The 27,437-nt window shown below is 49.0% G+C and overlaps 2 protein-coding genes across 3 annotated transcripts in view; both read left to right on the forward strand.

Moving 5' to 3' along the window:
- The window catches only part of CACNB4 (calcium voltage-gated channel auxiliary subunit beta 4), a 74,633-nt gene extending 69,788 nt beyond the window's left edge, over positions 1-4,845 (forward strand). Inside the window, exons 10-11 of the mRNA XM_029962188.1 lie at positions 34-323; positions 3,658-4,845. Of these exons, the coding sequence (XP_029818048.1) occupies positions 34-323; positions 3,658-3,918 (551 nt within the window). The 3' untranslated portion in view covers positions 3,919-4,845. The remainder of the gene's footprint in view (positions 1-33; positions 324-3,657) is intronic.
- An 8,175-nt stretch (positions 4,846-13,020) lies between these two features.
- ARL5A (ADP ribosylation factor like GTPase 5A) lies at positions 13,021-25,869 on the forward strand. 2 transcript variants are annotated; one of them, XR_001921476.2, is made up of 7 exons: positions 13,021-13,121; positions 14,808-14,868; positions 17,350-17,497; positions 18,501-18,584; positions 20,211-20,362; positions 21,018-25,141; positions 25,555-25,869. XR_001921476.2 is itself a non-coding variant. In XM_008919884.3 (6 exons), the coding sequence occupies exons 1-6, from the start codon at positions 13,076-13,078 to the stop codon at positions 21,064-21,066; spliced, it is 540 nt and encodes a 179-aa protein (XP_008918132.2). In that variant the 5' UTR covers positions 13,021-13,075; the 3' UTR covers positions 21,067-25,869. The 2 variants fall into 2 exon arrangements, 1 of the variants encoding a protein (XP_008918132.2); XM_008919884.3 differs by having other exon boundaries at positions 21,018-25,869.
- The last annotated feature ends 1,568 nt before the right edge of the window (positions 25,870-27,437 follow it).

Raw genomic sequence — 27,437 nt, forward strand, 5'->3', positions numbered from 1 at the left:
CCCCCTCTCCATCTTTCTTGTCGGCTCCTTCAGCGATCCCATGCCGTGATCCCTATTTGCTGACTCCTAAGGGTTCAGCCTGGCCAGAGGTGTCTGCCCTCTCCTCACTTCCCCGTGTGCCCCTGTGTCGTGCCCAGGACATGTTTGACGTGATCCTGGACGAGAACCAGCTGGAGGACGCCTGCGAGCACCTGGCCGAGTACCTGGAGGCGTATTGGCGAGCCACCCACACCACCAGTACCACCCCCCTGACCCCCCTGCTGGGCAGGAACCTGGGATCCACCGCCCTCTCCCCGTATCCCGCCGCCATCTCGGGACTGCAGGTAGGAGAGCACGGCCTGGCCCGCCCAGCCCTGCGCTCCAGGTGGGTTTGGTCACTCCTGGGGGGGACCTGTGAACTGGTTTGTACAGCGTGACTCCTGTTTGCTCCCTCTTTGGCCACTGCCAGCAGGGACAGGCAAGCTGAGGGGTGTAACCAGTGAGTAACCACTCACTGAGCCCAGTGCTGAAACAGCGGCACTGCTCTGCCTTCAGTGGGAATTAAAATGCCCAGCAATTCCCTCCAGCCAGCTCTATAACCATCCCTTTTATTCCTCCCCTCCTCGCAAAAAACCCTCCATACTTGTATCAGCAAAACCCCTTCCCCTTTTTTGGGTTCTTTTGAGTATGAATTTAACACTTTTTTTTTTTTTTTTTTTTTTTTTTTTTTTTTTTTACCCATTGAAAAAAATTGTGACCCTTTTTTTCCACAGGGATAGCTCAAACTCGGCTGAACTTTGACACTTCAATCGTGGCATGTAAATAGTCCTTAATGAGAAGTACGTGCTTTATTAAGTTTGCAAACAGATTTTTTTTTTAATTTTTTTTTTTTTGGTTCTAAGAGTTGTGAGTGCTGGAGGGGATCAGGATTGCAGGGAGCTCTGTGTGCCGGGGGGGGGACCTCCAGGAGTGTCACTTGCTAATAATGTCTGTCAGCAATAGAGCTGAACAAATGACCCCGAGTGAATAATTCACCTGACAGATGTACCGTCTGCTCTGCCTGTAGAGTGTCTGGAAGCAGGTAACAGTGGTGGTTTCAGTGTTGCTGTGAGGGACCTGCACTGCCCTGCAGGTGCACAATTCCCAGCACTTAATGCCGTGCTTGGTTTCATTAGGAGCAGCAAGTCTCTGTCTCCTGACTGGCTGAGTGCACAAGCACTGCTCTGTTACTGATGACATGCACATGTAAACTGTTGTTTCCATTCTCACTTGCCTTAAAATTTCAGTTTTCCATCCCTCCATGCCAATAAAATGCCATCTGCAGAACTTTTTTCACCTCTTCAGTTTCATTTTGAGCACTGGGTGTATCCACAGAATTTTTTTCAGGCATTTATTTCTCTCTGATCAATGGACACCAGCAATAACTGTGCAATGTTGCTCCATTTACTTAGGGAAAACTCACACTGAAGATGAAAATCACCCCTGTGCAGTGGGCTGGCTGAAGGTATGCATCACTTAATCCCCACTCCACCCGGATTCTGAAGGGTTTCGGTGGGATGACTGGTGCTGGTGCTCTGCAGAGGGGTAAATTTCTCCTGGAGTCAGTGATGCCCACCCAGAGGCTGCAGGGTTTGGCTTGTGGTGCCACTGAGGGTGCAGGCCCTGAGGTTTTCCGTGGTTATCTCACAGTGAGGACTTCCCCCATCCCCATGAACCACATGGAGGTTTTATGCCAGTCCAGGCCATCAGAAGGATTTGCATCAGTTGTCACTGTAATGATGTGTGTGGTAATTAGGGAGCACTCATGCTAATTAAACTGGCAGAGGTGCTTATGATACTGCAAGATTTTATATTACTTATGACCCTGATATCTCAGGGACTGAAATCCAAAAGCCTAGAGCCTCATGTGACAGTGACACTGATCCAGATGTGCTGGGACAGTCTGTCCCTGCTTCACCCAGCCAGGATTTGGGAGTCTCCCTTTCCTACCTGGCAGTGCCTTGGACTTCAGTTTACTGAGAACTGAAACCTGTGACTGAACCCATGACTCAGGGAGGTCATGAGGGTGCAGTGAGGTGGCACAGAGGGCACAGGTGACAAGGCTGGGGCTGCCACACCTGGGCCTTGGGAATCACCTCCCTTAAAGGGAAGTGTCCATGCAGAGCTGGGGGTGTTCCCAGTCCTCAGCAGGAAGAGGGAATTTGGTCATTGCCAGCATGGCCTGGAAAAATATTTACTGCCCAGAGAAAGCTGTGGCTGCCCCTGGATCCCTGGGAGTGTCCAAGGCCAGGCTGGACAGGGCTTGGAGCAACCTGGGCTGGTGGGAGGTGTCCCTGCCCATGGATCCAAAGTCCCCTGGGATGTAATCCCAGGTGTGACCACCCCAGGTGTGTCCCACACTGACACCTCGGGAAGGGAACAGCAGGATTGGGATGAACACACAGTGCAGGCAGGGGAGCTGGAAAGTTCTGGAAAGGAGCAGGTTGCAGCCAGAGAGGTAAATTACTACAGGGAAGGTGAGCACAGAGAGTTACAGCTACAATTGATGAAGTGATTATAGATCCTAATGGCATTTGTGTAGGTCAGATGAATAGAAGGATAATTTATAATGAATCATGGAATTCCAGACTGGTTTGGGTGGGAAGGGACCTTAAAGCCCATCCAGTGCCACCCCCTGCCTTGGGCAGGGACACCTTCCACTAGCCCAGGTTGCTCCAAGTCCTGTCCAGCCTGGCCTTGGACACTTCCAGGGATCCAGGGGCAGCCACAGCTTCTCTGCCCAACCTGTGCCAGCTGCTCCATCCCTGCCTGTCCAGGCTGTAACCTCACACCCACTGCTCCGTCCCTGGATGTCCTGTGAGCCCTGGGGTATAAATTCTGCAGGAAAGCAGTTGCCAGGCAGAGGGTGAGGCAGCAGGAGGAAGGTTTTACAGCCCAGAGAGCAGGGGCTGGAGTTTCAGCACTGAGTTTGTCCTGATGGGTGCTGACACTCCTGAGAGGTTCAGTGTGTGATAACAGCACACAAAATGCTTACTTTAGGCTATTTCTTCGTTGTGCCAATTAATTGGCAAAAACCATGAACTCATTTTGTTCATGTGAAAAACGTAGGGCATTTTTGTATGGGAATGTGAAAATATCGTGGGCTAAAACTTTTTAATTTATAAATTATCTCAGAAAAGCTTTTTCTGCCAATGTATTTAAAATACAGTGTTTCAGCTGAAAGGATTTGTTAACCTCTAATCATTTCAGCCTCCCCTTAGCTGCCTGCTTAGCAGTCCATCACTGGTTTGGTCCTACGAAGGGTTTAAATAGTGCTCAGAGAAGCACCTTTTAAAAAAAACCCCAACAAACACCTTCAGACGTTTTCTAAAACCACATAAATCAACACTCATAGGTAGAAGGGTGACTGTTCTGTTCCTGATCAGAGCCAAGTGATAAATGCTGCCACATCAGCTCACTCCCCATGCTCAGTGTGGTATTGAACAGGGCGGACACCGCCAGGCCCCCGCGGTCCTGCTTCCAGCTCCGGCAGCCTCCCCCCGCGCCCTGTAGGAGCCAGGCTTTGTTAGGCAGAGCTCAGCCGAGGCGCAGGGCCGGCAGAAGGCCTCCGAGCGCGGTGTGAGAGGCGGTGCAGGGTGAGCCCCGAGCGGTACTAACTTGGCCCGTTTGGCCCCGCAGAGCCAGCGCGGGCGGCACGGCCCCCCGGCCCCGGAGAACTCTCCCGCCGAGCGCCGCGGGCTCGGCCCCCCGGACGAGAACTACCACAGCGACAGGGCTCGCAAGAGCAGGAACCGCTTGTCTTCCAGCTCCCAGCACAGCCGAGACCACTACCCCCTCGTGGAGGAAGAATTCTCTGACTCGTACCAGGACTCCTACAAACCCCACCGGACCCGGGGGTCCCCCGGCGGGTACAGCCACGACTCGCGGCACCGGCTCTGAGCCACGGCCAGGATTCATCCCGTGAGAACCTCCCACATCCCGTAGCTAGGAATGAGAATCCAGTCATCTTCCTTTGGCAGGTGTGACGCCCGACACTCCGGTTGCACTCTGCTCTCATCCATGTTAATTAGGGGCGACCGAACCCCGCCCGGCCCTTCCGTTTCTGCCCGTCCATAGGGGTTGTTTTGGGGGTTGTTTTTGGTTTTAATACATTTACTGCATTTATAGCCGTATTTTTTTTCTCGTCGTTAGGTATTAGACACATCCGTTTGTAATTTCGGGTACCTGTCGAGGCACTTATAAAATGATTTCCTCTGCTGGAAATTCCAAATGACCAGTTCCACTTGGAACCAATTTATAAACCAATTCCTGTTGGAATTTGGGTGAATTGACTGGAAAGTCGACGTGAGCATGTTGCAAACAGTTGGGAAAAAATAAAAACGAACAACAACAAACGTACAAAGAAAAATCTGACAATTAAAAAAATCCCTGGAAGCCAGAGAGTCAGCTTCCAGTATTTGTCTGCTGGAATTTCCACTTCCAGTTTAGGATAAAAGGATTTCTATTCTGCTGATTTCTTTCCAGGATGGCTTTTTCACACAAACCAAATGTAAACTCTCGAGAGTGCCAAATATCACAAATTATTGCAGCAGTGACAAAACACTTTCCAGTTTGACGTTATTTTTAGACCTGGCACAAATGTTGCAGCCAAATTCTTTATTTTAGCCAGTCCTGATGGTTTTGTCGGGACCAGCAGGGAGGAACTGAGACAGGAGAAGGGAAATAGGAACAGGAAAAGGAACAAACTCCATAGTTTGTGTGGTTGGAAGTTGGGAATAGCCTTTTTTCCCTCTCGTTTACCTGAGTACAGCTCCGAGTCCCCAGATGGGACAGGAGTGTAGAGACATCAGATTTTTTCTCCCATTTTGCTCCCATTTGCCTTTTAAGTGGGAAACAGTCCCCTCCTCTTCCCCAGTGTGTGGAGCACCTCCATTCCAGTACACCCATGTTCCATCTCCCCAAATCCACCTGCGAATGTCTGAAATTCCAGCGTCGCACAAGAACCCTCCGGAAGATCAGGTCCCATTCCCCTCACGAAATCCAGGGGAAGGGAGAGGGGTTAAACAGTCACCACAGACTGGTCAGAACTGCAATAAAAAGGGAATACCAGGCGAAAATCTGCTCCCAGGGAGATCCTAGAGCTGATTCAGAGCTTTGGATTCCATGAGAAATCCTTGGAGATATCGCTGCCTTACTTCCTACCAGTCATTTATTCCACCAGTGTTGAGTTCCTTTAAACAGATGAATTTCTGGGATTGGACCTTGTGTCTTACACGAGCAGTGAAGCCTTAGATCCAATGGGATTGAAAAAACCGACCCCACCTGACCATTTTGTACAACCAGAGCCTCCCGAAATTCCCCACCTCGTGCATTCCCTAAAATTGACACAATTGTGCTGAACTTGCATTTTTTATGCAGGTTCATGGCAAAACTACTCATTCTTTCAAGAATGAGCATCGTTAACTTTTCTATTTGCTTGTTTTCCTCCCAAAGCCTGCTGAAGTCAGGCTTTGACAGCATGTAGCACTAATGGAATTTCTGGAATATTATGGTTTCTTCTTTCTGGACCAGCTGGCAAAGCCCACTGGTGTTTCCAGCATCCTGGAGTCTCATTATCTTCTTGAGGTTAACGAGAGCAGTCATTGATCTCCCTTGTGGGACACCCCACACTGACACGTCTCCAGCAGCATTGAAAGGTGGCAGATGATGATTAATTATTTTTGATAACTCCACTGTCCAACAGGCAGCTCCAGCCTCGCTGGGTGATCCCAGTGGACCCGTTCCCAGGATAAAAATGGGAATGTCTGCACCCACTGGAGTCACAGAGTTGGGATGGACCTGCCAGCCCTGGTGCTGCCCAGTTTCCTCCACCTGAAGATGCCAAAGGAGCTGAGGAAACACGGCAGGATCCGGCCCGGGAGCAGCAGCTGCATCTGCCTGCTCCAGCATTCCCTGCTCCAGGAATTGTCCAGCCCTTTTTCCATGTACAGCCCAGCACTTGCATGAGAAAGGAGGCCTTAGGCTGAACATTTCTCTCTCAGCTTTGCCCAGTTCCCTGTTTGTGCATCGGAGTCCTGATGGCAGAGGAGCCGTAGAACCCTCCCAGCAGCTGCTTCTCCTCCTCCTGCAGTAGCATTAGGGATCATTAGGGGTCATTAGGGATCATTAGGGGTCATTAGGGATCAGCTCATTAACTGCTTGCAGATATTTGCATATTTGCAGGTCGCTGCCAAGCACCCACATAGATTTTTCTAGAGCCTTTTGGAGCCTTGTTTTTCAGTCTTCCATGTCAGGCCAGGCAAGGGAAGGATCCACACCTGCACAAACCCACCCCCTGAAGCATCTCAAGTGCCAAAACTGCTTTGTTTGGATAAAAACAAGCTTGTGAGGGAAGTCTTGGATGGTCCTGAGGTCCTTCATTACGTGGGCTTAAGTTGGATTTACTCCTGTGTGTAATGAATTTCTCCCACTGCCCATTCCAAATTAATACAGGGAACCAGTCAGGAGTGATCCAGGTTTCCTTCCTTGCTGGGGATTTTTGTCTTTTGAAAATAGATACATCTGTAAGTACAAACATACCAGCTGTGCTATAGGTTCTGCATTTATTCAAAATAGCCTCTGTTTTAAAAAGGGATTTATTTTTAGGACACACATTAATGAGTAAAAACTGTGCTGGGGATCAGTGTTTCTGTCAGAATTCCAGCACTGCTGGACTGGGATTAGTGATTTAGCCAATAAAGGTGAGAACAACAATCTCTACAGACAAAATTCGGTGCATTCCTATGTTTGTGAATCACTTAACCAAGGATTTTAAAGTTCTTAAACCCACTTTAAAGACAGTTAATTGTTAAATTTCAACTCCAGGTCCTTCCTCCTTGGCAGGTTGTATTCGACACGTTCAGGTTCTTTTACTGGTGCCAAACATTTATCCCATGGGATTTATCCCAGCTGAAGATATTTGTAACTTTGTGTTCAGTTTGATGCCAAATCCTCTGAATTCAGTTTGGTCTCAGCTCCACAGAATTCCCTGAAACATCCCAGGATCTCCTGTCTTTCCTGACTCTACCATTTCAGAATAATTTTGCTAATCCCATTGCTCCATATCCCACTGATTTGGGTAAATCAGGGCTTCTGATACTCATTTTTTCTTCAATAATGGATTAAATGTGTCCTCTGCTGTATTTTCTTCCCCAAGCTCAGTCCTTCTTAAGCTTGTCCTTGATTCTACATTCCTGATGGGTTTTTAAGGCAAAATAATTAGCCCAGTTTATTTTATATAGGAAAATAAAGGTGTGTCTTTAAAAATAAAGGGAAACTTTAATAATGTTGTGAAATATATGTAAGGAATTAACTCGGAGAAAGAGCAAAAAATGCTACTGAGGATTGAAATGTTAGGATTGAAATTTAAGATTTCTTTCATTATGTGTGGAATCCACTCAAGAATTGGAGTATTGTCATTAAATCCATACAGAGAATTTGGGGAGAAGGTGGGAATTCTGTAAAATGTTACTGAGTGTGTCATTCCTGTATTCCTTTGGAGCTGGGAGTAGCCTTGGCTTGGTGTCAGTGATGGTTCATAGACCTGCCTTTTCCCCCCAAATTCCCACCTGGAGCAGATTCTACTCCTGTCTTCTCCAGGAGCAGGGTCTGACCAGAAATGTCACCTCCTGACCATCACCTGCCTTGCCAATATTCCCTGAAAACCAGAATGTACTTAAATTTATCCCCCTTATCCCTCTGGTGTTAATTCCCGGCGTGAGGAAATCTCACGGACAGGACAAAATAATCTGTTTTTCCAACCGTGTACAACCAGAGCGAGGACAAAGAAGCACATTTGTAATAGCACAAATTTCCAAGAATCCCACTCCTGCCTTCAGCATCGTGTTTTTTGGGAACCAGGGGGACACTTTTTGACCCAGCAGCAGTGGGTTTATGGCATTTTTGATCCCTTTCCTCGCTGCCTGATCCTTCAGCAGTTGGTTTTGGCATTTTGCACACGGGATTGATTTTTCAGTAACTTGTATTCCTTCCACGTCAATGAATTAGTGACAGAAGCTTTCAAAATCCGAAAGCCCAGTGCATCCATTTCTGCTGGAATCACATTAATTCCTTCAGGTTTGGCCAGTGTGTAGATTTTGGGTGTGACTGAGGAATATCCCACGATGCACCAGTGGTCAGGACTGAGAGACTCCCAGTAAATGTGTTGTTGGGGCTACAGGGCTTTGAGGTGGGGGAGAGGAGAGTCCCAGCACCCAAAAATTCCACTGATATTCCTGAGAATTTCAAAGCTAAAGGGAAGTGAGGGGTGCTGGGCCAAGGGCTGGGACACACCTGAGTCTCTTCTCGTGCAGAGAGGGAGAGTCAGCCAGGCCCTAAATCACACCAAATGCAAATTTTGGGTGAGCAGAGGAGGGGAGAAGGATGAGAACAGTCATTCCAACTGCAAACTCTGCACCTTGGGCTTCTCAGACCCCGGAAAATCTCCGTTTCTCAGCCAAACTGGGTCCCAGTGGGAGCTGGGCAGCGCTGCCTCCAGCCTCACTGGGAGCCAGTCCAGAGTCTGGTGAGGACACTACTGCCTTTACTGGGAAAAGACTTCCCCAAGTTGGTGTTTTCTGCTGGTTTGCCCTTTGTTTCCCCCATAGATCCTGTGTGTGTAGCACCCGACAAGGCATGTGGGTCCAATATACTATGCAATGTGTACAGTGGTGCATGCTCTGCTCTCCCTCTGCTTTTAGTGGCTTTCAAAGAAAAACTCCGAAAAAAAAAAATTATATAAAAATAAATAAAATAAAACTAAAGTGGTGTTATTTTTGTGACCAGGATCATGCAGACTTGCATGCCCATAGTATCCTCATTTCTATGGATTCGTTTTCTGGAATTTAGATGTACAAAGATGAACTGCATTACGATTAACTTTTCTACAATAAATGAGCCAAAAGTACAAACCGTTGGAAAGTCTCTCCAGTCTCTTTGTGTCCTGCACTGAGGTGGGAAAAATGCTGGGAAGAGCCCCGAGGAGCCTGAAATCCTGTGGTATTTCTGCTGTTTGCCAGTAGCTTTTGGCAGGGTTGCATTTCTAGTGGGATTTCACGACACCCCGAAGAAGGAGCCGCATCTGCTCCGAGAAATAAATGATGTTTATTTTTATAACTGCTCTTAAATAGCTGCTGCTCAGGAGCACAGAAATCCAGATGATTCCTCGCTGCTCCAGCAGGGAGTGGAATCCTTGCAGCCAACTGCTCTGGTGGAGGATCCTTGGGAATGTTCTGGGTTTGGAGCTGGGCCTCGGTGTCATCTCACAGTAGAGTCGGTTCCGAGAGAGAAGTGACAGAACGATGGGAGGTGTCAAGGATTGGACCATTAAAAGATAATTGAGTTTATCACAAAATGATTAAGGTTGGAAAAGGCCTCTGAGTCCCCCCCGTGCCCGGTGCCCACCTTGTCACCAGCCCAGAGCACTGAGTGCCACATCAAGGCCTTGATGGTGTCCTGGAAAACTGGAAGCGCTGGGAGATGCTGCCTCTTCCCAAAGAGTGACTGGCAGGAACCAGCAACTTCCCAGAGATGATGTGATGGCCCAAAAACCCACCTTGGAAGGACAGGAGGACATGGACCAGGTAAGCTGCTTTTACATTGGCAGTTTGACACACCTGATGCTTTCAGAATTCTGTTTAATTGGATTTTCTGGTCTGTGTGTGTTCAGGGTCAGATCTCAGCGTATGGGTTTTCATCTGAGCTGTTGATAAAAAGCAGAACATCCTCCAAATAAATATAACTGAGCAAGACATGCCTTTTTTGTGTGTTTTCATGTGGTCCTGGAGGTTAAAATTTCATGAGCCGTTTGTTTTGTCTGTGTTCTGGGGAAGGGGCTGGAGCAGCAGGAGGGGCTGAGGGAGCTGGGGGGGCTCAGCCTGGAGAAAAGGAGGCTCAGGGGGACCTTCTGGCTCTGCAACCCCCTGACAGGAGGGGGGAGCCGGGGGGGGGTCGGGCTCTGCTCCCAGGGAACAAGGGACAGGAGGAGAGGGAACGGCCTCAGGCTGTGCCAGGGGAGGGTCAGGTGGGACATCAGGAGGAATTTCTCATGGAAAGGGTGGTCAGGCCTTGGCAGGGGCTGCCCATGGCACTGTTGGAGTCTCCAGCCCTGGAGGGATTTCAGAGCCCTGTGGATGTGGCACTTGGGGACAGGGGTCAGTGGTGGCCTGGGCAGTGCTGGGGGATGCTTGGACTCGATCTTAGAGGGCTTTTCCAACCCAAAGCATTCCATGATTCCCTACATGTTTAGGGTTTTTCCCTGTACAGGAGTATTTCCCCTTCTGTGGGCACACAAAGCTCTTCCCCAGCACAGAAAGGCTCCATGAACCACTGCTGGTGTTAGAGCTGCTGGGAACAAAATGTACATGACCTGAAAAAGCCTTCCCAGATTTCCAGGAGGGAATTCTGAGGCTGCCTTGGAGTGCTTTCCTAGAAAGCTTCCAGCAGCACTGGGAAGCCCAACTTACTCCATAAAAAGGCAGCAGTGTGGTCCAGGTTAAACCAGGCTGCCACACAAAAAACCCCAAAATGATGTGGGGGGAAATCTCAGTGATTTGCTATTTAAATAATCAGAGTAATTGCTTTAATTGAGTTTTGGTGCCTCTCACACTGCACAGCCCCCCAGCCCTGCCACAGGCCCAAGGCTTTCAGGCTCGCTCCGTGTTCCAGGAGAGCTGGGAACAGACAGGAACCTCGAGCATCTGAAATTCCAAGCTGAGGAAGGGCAGCAAGGGGGATAATTGTGGCCTAATGAATAATTAATTCCATTGCAGGCTGGATGCTGAACCTGTGGAACGTGTATCATCACACTGGAGGAGCTGCTCCATTTCCCTGCCGGTCACACACGGTCCCAGCTCTGGGATGGGGATGGATTGGGACAGTTTATTATCGGGATATTTATTTCCTTCAACTGTTAAGGGCCAAAAATTCCCCTCCAGAGAAGCAGGAAACAGGAATCCCTGTGGGCACGGACAGAAACTCGATGACTGCCCTTGCTGCTCTGGTTACAGGCCAATATTGCAGCAGGGAAATAACAGCAGGGAGCTGCTGTGGGAATAAAAGCTGCTGGAAGGGAATAGAGAAAAACCTCTGGAATAACAAAAGGAGAGTATTGTGCCCCTGGATCCCTGGAAGTGTCCAAGGCTGGGTTGGATGGGGCTTGGAGCAACCTGGGCTAGTGGAAGGTGTCCACGCCCATGGAATGGATAAGCTTCAAGGGCCTTTCTCACCCAAACCAGCCTGGGATTCCATATGGGAAGGGGGCAGGCAGGGCATGGAAAGATGGAAGCAGCACAGCAGGCAGAAAGGAGGGAAGGTGGAAATGAGAAGTTGTGCCAGGCTGCAAAGGAGTAGGGAAAAACAGAGGCAGCAGTGAGAGCTGGTGTGGCCTGGAAAAGGGACTTCAAGACTTTTAGGACAGGGAGAGTTTATCCAAGAATACATCCCATCCCAGGAGGGGTAGAGCTCACTCCAAGCTGGCTCTGCTGCCCCTCGGCCAAGCTTTCACCAAAAGGAACTTGATGGGATTCTGTGCTGATAAGCAAAGCTTTTAACCTCTGAACATGATCTTAAACTTAAACCCCAGCTTTTCCACAGCCCCCCTCTCCTCACAGTGTCTCTCCCACAGCTCCATTTCCTTGTGCAGGGAAGTGCAGGGGTGGGTTTTCCTTCCCAAGCCCTCCCGTGGTGTTGAAATGAAGGGATGTCCAACACTTGTGCAACACACCTGTGTCTCCCTAGAGAAAATGAACTCGGGAGTTACAAATCCCAGTGCTGAGGCTCCCACCCACTCCCACTGTCACGGGAAGACTAAACAAGATTGGCCCATGTAAAATAAAGGATTTGCCCCATTCAGGTGGCACTGAGCACCAGCCACACCAGGAGCTTTGCAGGTAAGGAAAGGGAAACACCGCAGTGTTTTTCTGTAAAATAAAGTCACGTTTTGCTCAGGGAAAGGACAAAGGAGGGCAAGGATCCCTTGTGTTGTCTCCAGACCACAGAGAGCTCTGCACAACCTATTTACTACCAGGGGTTTCCAAACCCCCAAGGATTTCAACTCTGTGGCGGGTTTGGACAAGGAAGTTTATTTTCTAGGGGTTTAAAATCCCTGAGGATTTAAACTCGGTGGTAGGTTTGGACAGCAAAATTTGTCTTGGAGGAGAGAGGGCTCCAGGGGAAACTCGGAGCCCCTTCCAGTGCATAAAATGCCTTTCTGCAAACTCACTCAGCTACTACGGAGCAACTTCTCCACATTATCCCCAAATTTTCCGCAGAGCACCGTGTTCCAGTAGGGATTATATGGCAAAGTGCACGTTATTTTCATCATAAACTGGAGCCAGGCTGGGACGGCTGGGGGGGTTCACCTGGAGAAGAGAAGGCTCCAGGGAGACCCTGCAGTGCTCAAAGGGGCTCCAGGAGAGCTGGAGAGGGACTGGGGACAAGGCATGGCGGGACAGGACACAGGGAATGGGTTTAAGCTGGCGGGGGGTTGATTTTGGTGGGATACTGAGGAGAAATCCTTGGCTGCGAGGGCGGCGAGGCCCTGGCACAGGTTGCCCAAGGGAGTCTTGTGAAGGTGCCCGTGGCACGGGGGTGGGGCGGGATGATCTCTGCCGTCCCTCGCCACCCAAACACTCCACGATTACCGAACAGGACCGGGGTCCTTCCCCGGGGCGCCGGGCGGGCCCGAGGCGGGCGTGTATGGCGCCGCGTGCCGCCCCGCGCGTTCAGCGCGACGCGCCCGCCCGGGCCCGGCCCGGCCCGGCCGTGGAGGGGGGCGCGGGAGCCGCCGCCCGCCAGGCCGGCCCGCCGCGCTCCGCCGCCGCGCGCCGCTCCGGAGCACGGCCCGGACCCGCCCACCCGCTCCCGCGGCACACCCCGTCCCGGAGCGCCCCGTCCGCGCGGCCACCGCCCAGCTCCCGCCCGCGCCGGCCCCGCCGGCATGTCCCCGCTCGCGGTCCCGGCGCGGCCCCCAGCCGGTGTGGGGGCGCCGCGCCGGGCCTGAGTGCCCGCGGGCCCGCGCTGCCGGGCGGCCGGCGAGGCCGGAGCGCCCCGGCCGACCATGGGGATCCTCTTCACCAGGATATGGAGGCTCTTCAACCACCAGGGTGAGCGCGGGGTGCCGGGGGGTGGCTGAGGGTGGCTGGGGACACCCCGGAGGAGCCGGACCCGCTCCGAGAATTTGGGGGTTTAACTCTTTTTTTCCCCCTGCTCTCAGTCCCCGCAATGCTCGTTCCTGACAGCCGCTGCTACATTATTAATGTGTACCGAAGGAATACGGCCGGGTTGCGTCGTGGCGAGTAGTTTCGGCTTATAGGCAAGAGTGTGGTTTGAAGTGGTAAACCTCGATATCTGGCTCGTTTGTCGAGTAAATGCTATTTATAGCTTTAGTTGTGGCTGCCCCTGGATCCCTGGAAGTGTCCAAGGCCAGGTTGGACGGGGCTTGGAGCAGCCTGGGCTGGTGGAAGGTGTCCCTGCCCAGGGCAGGGGTGGGATGGGATGATCCATAATTTCCCTTCCCGAACCATCCCGTGATTTGTAACACCTGTGTCCTTAGAGTAAGGTGCTCATCAGAGTTGTCACTTTAACTATAAAACACTTCTTTCCGTGTTCATCAGGCCCCTGAAATGCGATTTTGGGGGAGTTTCAGTGCACTCACACCTGCAGATTCAACGTCCCACTTATGTCCCAGTTAACACTTAGTGCGAGTGCTACAAAATATTTTTGTAGCATCCAGACCTTCTGATCCAGCTGATTCCCAAACGTTTCCTATGCTGGCAGCATCACAAAAGTTCCTAAAAGTTACGTGGGGTCAGGTAGGCAGAGACTTCTACGGTACTGTGCAGTTGTGCAAAGTTACTAAAACTGGAGTTTGTATCGGATGGCACACGAGACAACTCTTACAGAACCCCACAATATTGGCAAAATCAAACTCAAGAAACCCCAACTTACCCGACCCCTGTCCCCTCCCTCTCCCCTGGGATAAATCAGTGTGAGTGTACATTGATCTCAGTGTTTATAATGGCTTTTTGTTGCCCTTGAGGACCAGTGGGCAGGGGGGGAAGAAAGCCCCTTCTCACAGGGCTTTTACTTGAATAGTCCTGGTTGTTTGTGCAGTAAAAGTTGTGCAACAGGGCTGGGAGCTGGCTGTGCTCACCCATCCTGGAAATCCTGAGTTTGGATGTGCTCAGCAGCAGCTGTGGAGTTCCCAGTCGATTTGGTGATAAGGAGAAACAATAATTGATTTGGACACGGGGCTCCAGAGTGTCAGAGGAGGTTTGTGTAGCACCCAAAACTCCACTGGGTGAGTGTGTCCTGTCAAATGTCCGTGGGCAAATCTGTCCTCTGGGTTCCAGAGCTGCTGGAATGGAAGGAGGGCACTGAGGGATCTCCCTCCCTGCTCACAGGTGCAGCTCAGCCTGGTTGTGGGTTTTACTTGCAAAAGCTGCTTTTTTAACTTGCCAAGAGATCAAGATATTGCCATGGCAAAGGGAAAGTGAACATTTACCACGTGGAATTGCTGTGGGAGCTTGGGAGAGGATTCCAGTGGGACATGGCTTTGGCAGTTTAGAGGAGGAAACATCCCTGTGTGATCTCAGCAGTTGTTCCTGCAGAGGGGGATGAGTTGCCAGCCCCTTCCCTGCTCAGAGCAGCAGCTCCCCACACAGCCTGACCAGCTGGAGCTGGGCAGTGTGTGCTTGGGAAGCCAGTGGGAAACGTGGCACACACATCTCACACACAGCTGATGTCACGGTAATGAATGAAGTGACTTATTAGTGCTGTTGTCATTTCAGAGCACAAAGTGATCATTGTGGGCCTGGACAATGCAGGGAAAACCACCATTCTGTACCAATTGTGAGTATGACCCTGTGTGTGGAGGGGGGAGTTTTGGGGTGTTCCCAGGTGTGTGTTGGGCACGTTGCTGCTTTCCTGGGTGGTTTTACTCACGGCTGGCAGGGGGTGGTGAGAGGTTGGAAGGCTCTCTGCTCTGCCTGGTGTGTGAGTGAGGTTCTGTGCAGGTGCTGTCACCACACACTCACCTGTGGTGTCACCACACGTGGCATTGGCTCTTTGCCACCTCTGTAAAATAGGATTGGGGTGAGTGTTGGCCACGGGACAGTGTTGCAAAACTGATCCTTTGCACAGATTTAAATACCAGACAAATTGCTCTGTGAGTGGCTGAGCACCTCTCCCTGCCATGGCTCTGTGCTGGGATGACCTTTGGTGCCATCTGTGGCTCGGGATGAAGGTGGAGGGCTGATCCCAGGATGGAGCCAGGACCACATCTCCTGCTGTCCTGCACCTTCTGCCTTTACCAGTGGCTTTGGCTGGTGTTTGCCTTGCCCCAGCCGTGCCCCTGCTGTACAAGAGGCTCATATGAGCTCCCTATCTCAGATCCTGAGCTGCAGTTTGATAAGAGGGTACACATTTGTGCACAGAAGCTCCTGGGTGGCACAGGCGGCTCAAGGTCTGTGTTGGGAACAGATTGGCCCTTTCCCACGTGAAGTGTTCCTGAGGCAGCACCAGGAATAATTCCTGGTGAGAGATGTGGCCCTGCTGCTCCAGTCCTGCATTGAAAATGTGCTTTCTGGCAACATTTGGGGTTTGTCACGTTCTGGCCTGCTTCTGCCTTTCCAAAACGTGGCACTGGTGCAGCACCTCCAGCTGCTCCTGCCCTCACACTGCAGGGAGAGGGAAAGGATGGGGCTGGGATTTATCTAGTGGGTGAGATGGTTTAGAAAGCACAAATAGAGTGAAGGGTATTTTTTAATACAGCTCAGGGCTGTCCTGGTGCATCTACTGCTGTGACTTTCCACTTCCTCACAGATGTCTCTTGGTTCTTCCCCTTATTTCTGCAGTTTCAGTGTTTTATTTTCCCTTTCAGACAGTGGATCTTTGTGTGTGCTGTTCCTTTATACCCAGTTTAGCTCCACAGGACTTTCCCATCTCTCTTCTGGTATCCCCCTTCCCTCTTTGCTCTGTTCCTCCTGCCTGACCCCTCCTTAACCCTCCCCCATCTCTGCACATCCCATTTTCCCTCTTACAGACACTTGGTTCCTTCCTGTTCTGTCCTCAGATCTCCCTCCCCTCAGTGGGAGTTTGTGATCAGGAAAGGTGTTAGAAATGGTGTTATCCCACCTGTCCTGCTGCAAACTGGGAGATGCCAACAGCTGGAATGGGAAAGGCTGCGGGTTCAGTCAAGGAAAGGGGATCACAAGTCCCTTCCAAGCTTTAAAAGAACTCTGCTGAAACCTGGTTCTAAATATGATGCCCCAGGCATCATTGTTATCCTTCCTTTGATTTTAGGGTCCTTCCAGTCCTTCTCCTTCTCTCCAAGATTTGCCCTCAAGTGTGTGTGGTGAGCAGGTTTCCTGTTAAATGCTGAGATACACTGGACAACTGGGATTCCTAACTGGGATTCCTTTCCAGAACACTGGACTGTCCCTTTAGCTCCCTGGCTCCCAGTATCCTCTTGAGGAAATATTCCAGCACCTTACAAGTCTCAGATTGCTGTCACTGTAACCAAAACCTCTGATGAAACTTTAAAACCCTCATATATAATGACAAAATACATCAAGAGTATCAGAAGAAACAAATAATTAAACTCCTAGAAAATTGGTTTGCTTCAAAACTGCTGTTAATTTTTTTGCCTGTTAAAGTGGAGTTTAAATAGTTTGAACCTCAGGAGTATCCAGAGCACACATTTGGTTATTTGGTGTGAAACTGGTGGTCTCAGTGACAAAGTTACACCCAGGATCTCCAAGCAATATATTTGGAATATTTAATGACTGGATGTCTCCAAAAAGTTGTGTGTTGGACTGTGCTGGAGGGGGAAGTTTGGACATAAAGCAACTGAGTTGTGGATAAAATCTGTTTCCAGTGGCCTGCCCTGGAAGGAGAGTGGGATGTAGTGGATGTGGTGTGTCAGCAGGGCTGGATGAGGAGCTCTTGTTTTCCTGAAACCTTGGGAATCTTGTGGCTTAACCACATTCTTGGAGCAAAAGAACTGCTCTGTCCCACGTGTGCCAAGATGGACCTGGAGAAGGAAGAGCTGTGAGCTCCAAACAGCTTCTGAGGGGGAAATTCCCCCAGCTTTCTGATGTAATGAATTACAGCCCAGTTTTGTTCAGGAGTGTGCTCTCAGCTCCATAATTTGATTATTCCACAGCTCAGTGGGTTATTTTATTGCTGTTTTTATTTGGTTTTATGCGCCTCTCTCCCTCGGTTGCTGTGATTCCCCTCTGAGCTGGGAACACCCTCCAGGGGTGGGATTTCTGGACTTAGGCCGGTGTGGGGGTGCTGGTGGTGACTGCAGTGTCCCTGTTCCCCGGGCAGCTCCATGAACGAGGTTGTCCACACGTCCCCCACCATCGGGAGCAACGTGGAGGAGATCGTGGTGAACAACACGCGCTTCCTCATGTGGGACATCGGGGGGCAGGAGTCCCTGCGCTCCTCCTGGAACACCTACTACACCAACACCGAGGTGGGGCCCTCCCGGGGGCAGGGGGTGCCCTCCCGGGGCAGGGAATGCCCTCCGGGGGCAGGGAATGCCCTGGCACAAATCCTGTTGGTGGGGATTTCACCCTGGGATTGCACAGCCCCATGTTGACAGTTCGTCCCTCATTGTCCGTGACCACTCCCTCCAAAACCTGTCCGACCCCTCAGGAATAAGGAGGAGACTCCACAAGTTTTCCCCCAAGACTTTGGGATCCCATCATCACTTTACTTCCTCACCCCAAAGAGTTTTCAGAACTCTTCAGCAGTGAAGTTGCAGCACATATAAATATATATATATATACTTATACATTTTACCAAGCACATAACTTGATAAAAATAATGCATTAAATCAAGGTCTCCTATGTGCTGTCAAATATGTTTTCAATACAGTTATATTCTATACATTATATTTATATATGGTTAAATACAATTCTTACAATAATTGCCTTTGTTCTCCTGTGCTTCCCTGTGAGATGATGTGACCTCTTCGAGGTCCTTTCCAGCCTAAAGGATTCTGTGACATTTATCTGCATGTGGGCTCTTGGAGTTTGGAGCCAAATGACTTTTTGAATCCCTATTTGCCTGTTAGTTTTAGAACCAGAGAAAGAAAGCTGATACAGTTTATGTTTTTAAGGCTGCAGCAAATGATTTGAGGGATCTCTGTGTGGCCTCAGTTGTGCCAAGCAAGGAACAACCCCAGACCTGGGATTACAGAGAATTTCCTCACTTTCAGTATGACTTTTTTCCCTTAAAAATGGAGAACAGAAAGTCCCAAGTTGTGTCAGAGCTGCCTTTGTCCCCAGACCACAGCACAAGCTGTGGGAACCACCCCAGGGCTGGGGGACTCCCCACTGGGGCTGAGGGGAGAGGGTGGGATGGGGGTGATAATCCAGCTGGATAATGGGATGGGAACAGGGGCCTGGGCAGGAACCAGGAACGTTTGGCCACACAGAAGGGGTTTGTTCTCTAATAATTTCAATTTTTTGCAGTTTGTGATAGTTGTGGTGGACAGCACAGACAGAGAGAGGATCTCTGTGACTAAGGAAGAACTGTATAAAATGTTGGCACACGAGGTGAGTGAACCTTGGGTCTGTAATATATTTATTTTAATATTTATTTTAATATTTATCTGTGTGATACATGTTAAGGGAAGCAGATTTCCACCTTGAACTGTCTTTTGTGAAACTCCCAATAAACTGTAAATTGATCCTAAATTTGTCAGACTCCTTCAGGGCAACAGCACTGGGCACCTGTCAGTGGTTCTGTGGTGTTTATACCTCAATCCGTGTTAATCTCTGAATTAGATCCTTTAAAAAACCCTTGTTTCCTGCAATAAATCAGTCACTATTTTTGATAACTCCAGGGTTGGCTGATGTTCTGTTTTCAGTGAAGTAATGACGTGTTTTGTGACAATCAGGTGTAAAACTGGAGGAACAGGCAGCCCATGGCCATCCCTTGCTCTGTGTTTGGAATTACAGGGAGAGTGGAAGCTGCTAAAATGCAAAGTCCCTCTTTAAACCTGAGCTCTCTGGCTCTGAGCCATAAATCCTGATGTCTAAGCCAGGCAGTACCTGTGGCACGACCTGAATGCAAACTGGATCAGTGTGTGTGTGAGGTGATGCTGAGCTTCCAAATTTAAGTGTCAGAGTAAAAAAATCTGCATGAAGATGATGGCATTACATCCCAAAATATGGCACCTATATTTAAGCTACAGCCATGGTCCTTGGACTGCAGGAAGGGCAAAGCATGCCTATGGATTTCCTTGGAGAAAAAAACAATGCCTCAAATTAATTTCTCTTTTTCTTTTTTTTTTTTTGGTATTTAATTTTTTTTTAAATTTTTTGATGTTTAACTTGTAGTCAGTGAAGTAAATTCTAATCTGCATCTTCTGTTTCCTAACAAAGGAAGATGCAGAAGTTGTTAATTCAGATTTGCCAGGAGGAAGGTGCAGAATTCCAGGCTGCAGGAGCCCTTGCTCCGTGTTGGGATGTGATTCCTGACCCACCCCCCAGTGAATGTGCCCATTGTTGTCCAGCAGGATGTTTCCAGGCTGTTCCCACTCCCTCTCCAGAGGCTGTTTGGAGAGAACAGCAATACCCACAGGCCAAAAGGAAACTCAAATATTTATTTAAAATGGCTTTTCTTTGCTCCTGGAAATCTTTCCTTTCTGCCCAGGGGTTCCATTCAGCTCCTGTTAAGGCAAAATTGAGTTTCCCAGGTCGGTTCCAAGTATTTTCTGGACCAGGTGGTGGTTTGGGAATTAATTTTGCTGCCTGTAAACATCAGTGTGCCCGACAGGCAGTTAATGCCTGATTGGCTTGGCTTCCTGGGAACACCTTTTTGCTTTCCAAGGGAGACATTTTCCATAATAACCCCTGCACTGGTGCAATTCCAAGCAGTTGGAGGCCAAATAAACTTGTCCACAGAGTCCCTGTTCCCAAATTCAGTGCTGCACAGGGATACAGGTGCTCTGATCCTCCTGGAGCACAGCAGAACGTTGTGCTGAGTTTTACACCTCATCCCTGGCAAACCCTGGATGTTTGGGCTGCTGGCTCAAAGGGTTTCCTGCCCTTCCATGTCCCCCTGCAGCAGTTTTCCTGCAGGCTTTTTGGCTGGGGCTCAGGGTTCTCTTTGGTATCACATCGTTTGCCTCCAAGGGCTGCTTTGTCATCATCTCCTCTTCTCCCCTCTCTCCCCAGGACTTGAAAAAAGCAGGTTTGCTGATCTTTGCAAACAAGCAGGATGTGAAGGAGTGCATGACAGTGGCTGAAATCTCCCAGTTCCTGAAGCTCACTTCCATTAAGGATCACCAGTGGCACATCCAGGCCTGCTGTGCTCTAACTGGAGAGGGGTAAGAGGGATCCCTGGCTCCAGAGTTATTTGGAGCTTTTATTCTAGTGTTTGGTTTTAACACACGTTCCTCCCCTCTCAGTAATAATCCCAAAATCCCAAAGGGGTTTGGGATGGAAGGGACCTTTAAAGATCATCTTGTCCCACCCCCTGCCATGGGCAGGGACACCTCCCACTAGCCCAGGTTGCTCCAACCTGGCCTTGGACACTTCCAGGGATGGGGCAGCCACAGCTTCTCTGGGAATTTCATTCCAGGGCCTCCCCACTTAATAATCCTGACACTTATTTTGGACTCAGGACACACTGATTTAGGATCAGTATGGTCAGAAAATCAAATTTTACATCAAATCCACGGTCTCACCTCACAAAGATAAAACCGTGTGTGAACTGGGCTTGATGAGAGCCCAGTGGGAATGACCTGGAATCTGTTCTGGTTTATTAAGAGTAATCCCAGTTAGAGAGACCTTCCTGAAGTGCCAGGATCTGGAGTGTCTCACTCCTGGATTGCATAACAGGGTGTAGGGAATGCCACACTTGGCGTGGATAGTTCCTGGAAATGATTCATGGGAAGAATTTCAGCTGATGCCGTGGAATTACCTTTGGAGTTCTCCTCAGAAGTGCATGAATCCCTTAACCATTGTCCCTTCTGTTCACAGGCTGTGCCAAGGACTGGAGTGGATGATGTCAAGACTTAAGATCAGATGATTTTTGGTGCCCTCTTTGCACAGACATTGCTCCAGGGGAGCTGTTCCCCGGCAGAGGCGGTGGGGTGGATGTATTTATACTGAACTGATTGCAACTGTATTTTCTACATAGCTGCCCACACACAGTGTACAGGAACGAGGACCATTCCCAGAGGGAAAGGTGCAGCCCTGGCTCCAGTTTGGTTTGGTTTCCTGGGAGGAGGATCCGTTTCAAAGCTGTGACCAACCTTTAGAAGCTGCAGCCCCTCGGGACAGTCCAGCCTTGGGCGTGGGGAAGATGAAGCAAGAGGAAAGGAGCTTTTAATTTAGAGTTTTATTATCCCATTGTAGCCCTCTCTAGTGGAAGATGTTGGCTTCATTATTCCAGTAAATCAGCAACAAATCACTGGCTTAGGTATCAACTCCTCCAGTATTTTTAAGGTTACCGATGTTACAAATGCAACCCTATTTTCCTGTATGTGAACTGTACATATTTGTGTATATTTATACCTCAACTTCAGTTCCTTGCAATCCGTTCAGAGCAGTGTGTGACTCTCAATCAGCCTGCTGGCAGCAGCACCCACGTGGGACACGGCCACGGCCTCGTGTCCCAGGGCTCTCCCTCTGTGTCCACCAGACCTTGGCTCCCACAACTGGACAAACAGACCCTCCCTTCAGCCCATGGCTGCTTTTCCACAGGATCTTCTGGTTAGGGAGGAGGCTGGAATGGGTTGGGGCACACGTGGATTGAGGTTTGAATGACAGTGTTGGCCAGATTTGCCCGAGAGTTTAAAAGGAGGTGGGTTTTCCTTTCCTGTTGCAGTTGTTGTTTGGGTGATGCTGCAGGTGCACGTCCTGCCCGCTGCTCTCCTTTGCTGGTTGGTTGATTCAGGTCTAAAAGTACCTTCAGCTGTCAAAAAGGGAAAAATGTTTTTTTTTTTTTTCTTTTATAAACCAAAGAGGAGGCACAAAAGTGTGTTTGACAGTCCCACTGGAGTCGTACAAGTCACGCTGTAATGAAGTGTTTTTCAGAGGAAAAACTCTCTTTGCCACATAAATGTGCAGATATATCAATAGGGAACTGGATGGGGACAAAACATGACACTACTTGGAAGGCTCTAAGTGACCCACACGAGTTCCAGGTGAAAAGAGAACTCCCTGCATGGTCCCCAGAGCATTTTTGGAACACTAGGATGACCTTTCCTTGCTGTAGCACCTGGTGGGATGCCTGTCCCGTGCAGGAGGTGTCCAGAATTCCCATTTTAGAGGCTGGAGGCAGTTGGGATGGTGGTTTGACATGTCAGGGCTGTGGGAGTGCACGTGGCCTTAATCACAGGCTCTTCTGTTGGAGAGGTTTGGGGAGGGCAGCAGAATGAAACCAACCTGTGCTTCAGGTGTCCTTCCCTTCCTGAGGAGGGTGGAAAAGGCATTTTACAGAAAAAGCTCAGTTTGAACTTTTTAAGGTGCTTCTCTCTGGGATAATCTGGCTGGTGGTGTTCCTGCCTCCCTGGGAGCCCGTGGATCCCCGGGGAAAGGGAAGGGAGGCAGCCTCAAAAGTCTGTCTTCAACAAAGGCAGGGAAAGAATTGACCTTTTTAATCTATTTTTTTGGTATCTCTGAGGCTCCCTGGCCGGGGGATGTGCTGTCTCTGTTAAACATTAAGGTGTACATGCATATACCCATAGTGCATGCACATAGATCTTGGTATTTAACTGGTGTATTGCAAAATGTATCAATGTTTGAAGAATTAACAATTTCCTGCAGAGGCTCTCTCGGTCTCTCTGACAGTATCTACAAGCAACGAGCTCTGTGCACACACATGGAATGGAATTGTACATTTTCTAGTCTGGAAAACAAAAGGAAAAAAAAAAAAAAAAAAAAAAAAGAAAAAGCAGACTTTGCTTCTAAACCCAAGTGCTTGGTTTGTGAGTCTTTGCTTTGATCCCTCCGAGGTGTTAAAGGCTGAGAACTCCAGGCTCGTTGGCTCAGGCTGGGGGTTGGTTGTTAAGAAAAGTTGTTGTTGTTAATGAGAGGGCAGTGATGGAGCTGTATTGGGGTGTTTGCTGCTCCTTTGGACCTTTGTAGCATTTCTGTGTCCCTGCAAGGAAGGTGTGGTGGTTTCTCCAGGTGTGGGTTGTGTTTGACCAGACATTGTGTGTTTACACAGGGCTTGTCTTGGGTTTGCTCTTCTCCTCTCTTGGCCACTTCCACTTTCATGTTTGCCCTCCCCTGGGGCTCTGGAGCAGCCCCTGAGCCCAGTGAGGAGCTGGGGGTCCCTGCACACCCAGCCTGGCTGGTGAATGGTGTCTTTGGTGCCCTGGGGGGTTTAAAACCCAACATTTCAGCTGTTTTCTGTGTGGGGGACAGTGAAAACAAGCCAGCCTGAACCCAGCTCCAACCAAGGTGTGCCATGGCACGTGTAGCCACAAGTTTTGTGTGTCTTCTGTATTTTTGGGGGCAGATGTGGCCACAATTCAGAGGTGCCTGATGTTCACTGACACATCCTGTGCCTGCAGCTTGTCCAGGGCTTGGCACTCCCAGCTGGGCTTTAAATGCTGATTTTCAGTCTGGGGGGATGGTGGGGTTTGTCACCCCATTGCCAAGGATTCCAAACCCCCCTGGAATGGTTTCTGTGATGGTGCTTTGAAGTTCAGGTGTGGGAAGTTAAAAATGTTTCAGTCCCCAAGAAGAGCAGCCAAACTTTTGATCTCTCAGACCCTTTGTGGCTGAGCTTCTTGTTTACAGCTTTTTTTTCCCCTTCCCTGCAGGACAATTCCCATTTTTCTCCCAGCTTTGTCCATAGAAAAACAAGGGAACTTTGCATCAGTGCTGCTCCCAGCTCCAATTGGGGATTGTTGGGAATTGTTGGATTGTCTTACCCTGAGCTGTGACCTTGGTTGTGTTTTACCCTCGGTGTTGTGCTGCCTTGGCTTCCAGCTTTGCCTTTGTTCTCTGTGAAATTCCTTCTAAGGATATGAAATTCTTCCTTAGGATATTCTACAGAGAAGGGGGAGGCCTTAAAAACTGGTTATTGAGGTTTATGCTGCAGAGTGGCATTTTATGAGCAAAAAAATCGCATTAAGCCCTTTTTCAATAACACTTAAAATGTTTCTTTTGGTTTAGCAGGTAATAAATTTGGTCAGTCGTCTCTAGAACGTGCTGCCTCTGGAATCTGAAAGTTACCCAGGCCTTTAATTGTGAGGAGAGGTGGAATATAAAGTTGGAAAATGTGAGCAGGGATCTCCCAAGCTTCACTTGTTTAATCTTTTTCCTTTCAGGGAGGCTGAGGAGCTGCTCCCCTGTGCATCCTGGGGGTGTAGGGGGAGTGTGTGAGCAGAAAATGGACCTGACAGGCCCCTGCCACAGCCTCTGCAGCTCAAGTGCCTAAAACTAATTCCACAATCCCGGTTTTGTTCCTATGCTACAACTTCCATTTCCTTAGAATAGAAATATATCTATGGAAGCATCTCAGAGTGTGGAAACAAGTGGGTTTTCCCTCCCCACACAGCAGTTCTGAGGTGATTTGTGATGATTTTGTTACCATTCTCCTCCATCCCAAGTGCTTTCCGTTGATCAGGCATCACCCAGCCCGCTTTGGGATGGGAAGGATGGGATTTGTCCTTGTTTCAGGGTACTTGGCTGGGATTCCTGTTTAAATAACTCAGTCTAGGAATCCTTGGCCTTGGAACCTCCTGGTGGAAGTGGCTCCTTCCTCTCTGGCTGGTGGGACGTTCACTTTGGCACTGGAATTAGGGCTGAAAAGCCATTTGGAGCTCGTGGGATGAGTGGGATTGAAGCCTTCCAGTGCTGCATCCCTGGGCAGGGCAGGGCCATCCCAGGGCACCCAGATGGGACTAGGAAGGAAAATGTTGGAAGTACAGATGTGACTGGAGTCTGTTGTTGCAGTGAGTGCATTAAATGGACAAAAATGACAAATTACAAGGGGCTGCCACTGTAACTTCGTACAACCCGCGTTGGAATCACGAGCAGAAATTCCCTTCTTGCCTTACAAGTGGTTCATTTTTATCTTGGATTGGAGCTTTATCCACAGAGCAGTGAGTGCTGCATCACCCTCAGCCTCTGAAGGTGGATTTGGGGTGAGTAAGGACCAAGCTGGGAGGGGTTTTTAAGCTTTTCCTCTTTGTCACTGTAGAAAACTTGGCTGAGAGTGAATGAAGGCAGAAAATGCTGCTTTCCCTGGGAGGCTGGGAGTGGTTCTTTGTGCATCATCAGCTCAGTGTCACCTTGTGTGAATCCTTCCTGAAGGAAAGGATTGGTGGTGAAACCACCAGGGAGGGGTGGGAGAGGGGGCCAAGAAAAGAGGGATTGTCTTGGAGAGGCTGAAAAATAACTGAACAAACCAGCTCAGGGTGAGCATGTCCGTGGGCAATCAATAGAACTGGGGGTGTATGATGGAGGATCCAGTTTAACTATGTCCATGTGATGTTCCCATGAATGTTTTTGACACTTTTCTTCCCAAGTTCTTCTCCAAACCCTGGAATCCTGGCAGCCCCAGGGCTCAGCTCCGAGCCTGTGTCGGAGGGAACCCACCAAGGACTGGATCCAGTGCCACCCTCCAGCACCAAACCTGCAATTCCTGGAGTATGAGCTTGCCAGGTGACCCTCCCAACGCTGTCATTGCCTCCTCCTGCCTGTCTGTTGTTTACAAATGCCAAGTCACATCCGTGTGTGTCCACGTGGATCACCTGGACGGGGTCGGGTTCCCTGGGATCCCTTGGACTTTGTACTTCCCTTTGTCTCCTTTCTGAAAGAAATGTGGCTGATGCTGAGACTGCAATAAAATCTCATTCCAGAACGTGTTAAATTATGGCTTCAGATTAATCCTGAGACTTTGGAGGGCTGGAAGTTCCCAGCTGGAGCACTGGAGTCTGAACTCACGCTTGGATATTGAAGTAATTCAGCTAAAACATTTTATAAAGCTATTTATTATAAAAAATTAAAACCATGATTCTATTAAGCAACTTTTTTTTCCCCCCTGTAATTTTATCAGGACATTCCTTGAATTGCTGCCCCTTTGCCTCTTCCTGTCTCTTAAAATCTGGTTTTTGTGGAGCTGAAGGGAACTCATCCTGTTGTTTTGATTCTTGTTGGAGTGGAACAAACACAAATTTGGTCTGGATTTCGGATGGGGAGCTCTGTGCCATCCTATATATGCATTTATAGGTGATGTCAGAACTGCTAATTCTTTAAAACCTACCAGTATTTATGATTTTTGAGGTGAAATCACTTGTCACAACGTGCCTGTGTGCTTTAAATCTTGTGTGTGCATGAGTTGCAGTGAAGCTTCTCGAGCAAATATATGATTTCTGACCGAGATTTTGGGGCTGTTTGGGGTGAAATGTGCAGCTCTGCCAGACCTGGGAGGGAGGCTTGTTTGGGGAGGGTTGTTAGGGACAAGTGTGGAGGTCAGTCTGTGCAGAATGGGAATTAAAATGAGTGTGAAATGCTGTTTTCCTGTCGAAAATGCTGAATCCTGGGGCTGTGAGATGGGAATAGGGAGCAGGGGCACGTGGGGGGTCCTTGGGAGTCTCAGGGGGTTACAGGGAACTTCTTGGAAAGCAAAACCCATGGAGCCAAGGCTGGGTTTAAAGATTACATGGACCTGGATGAGCTTTAAGGTCCCTCCCAACCCAACCCACAATGGAATTCCATGGTTCTCCTGGGATGTCTTTGCTGGTGGGTGAAGGAATGTTCCTTTCCCTCGGAACTCGGTTATTCCTTGGCTTTGCTACAACTTCCCTGAGAACTGCCCTTAGTTTCCCTTTGACTCCAGTAAAATGCAAGGTGGTTCAAAAAGAAGCCACCACCATCACACATTATTTTTGTCTGGTTTAGCTCAGGGTTCCTCTGAACTGGGCATTCCTTAGGCTTTTACCTGTGGAGCATGGAACTGTAAAGAGATTTTTTTAACACAAAATGTTGCCTTTTGGCTTTTTTTTCCTCCACTGTGTAAGTCAGACTGCTGTGTTCTCCCTCATTGTTGTTTCTTTAATTAATACAGTGCTTTCTTGATCCTATTTACCACTTTTTAAATGACAGGTTATGCTGTTACTCTCTAGTTGCACACTCTGCATTTATTTATTCTCTCTGAATATGGGTTTATTTTAATATGAGGTTGAATTAGATGCAAAACTACAGAATGGTTGACAACATTGGCAATAGTCAATAGAGTTAATTCTTGTTATTTGCTTTTTGCCTTCATTCTTCAGAACTGGAAGGCTTTTTTCTCCTTCAAACATACATATGTGTATGTGTACATATATGTAGGCAACTCTTGGGGTCGTGCAAAGAGATGCAGATCTCTGGGAACAATGAAAACTAAACTTTCTTTTACATTAAGTTTAAACTATTTTTTTTTTTAAGATATAAAGA

This window comes from Manacus vitellinus, unplaced genomic scaffold (assembly GCF_001715985.3).
Source record: "Manacus vitellinus isolate BGI_N305 unplaced genomic scaffold, ASM171598v3 scaffold_43_pilon, whole genome shotgun sequence".
NCBI classification, from domain to species: domain Eukaryota; kingdom Metazoa; phylum Chordata; class Aves; order Passeriformes; family Pipridae; genus Manacus; species Manacus vitellinus.

What these genes read in the sequence shown, in the direction of transcription:
- ARL5A (XM_008919884.3), top strand. Translation starts at nt 13,076, where the DNA reads ATGGGGATCCTCTTCACCAGGATATGGAGGCTCTTCAACCACCAGG. An exon ending in GAGGCTCTTCAACCACCAGG is followed by an intron (nt 13,122 to 14,807) that starts GTGAGCGCGGGG and finishes TTGTCATTTCAG; the next exon opens with AGCACAAAGTGATCATTGTG. An exon ending in ATAAAATGTTGGCACACGAG is followed by an intron (nt 18,585 to 20,210) that starts GTGAGTGAACCT and finishes CTCTCTCCCCAG; the next exon opens with GACTTGAAAAAAGCAGGTTT.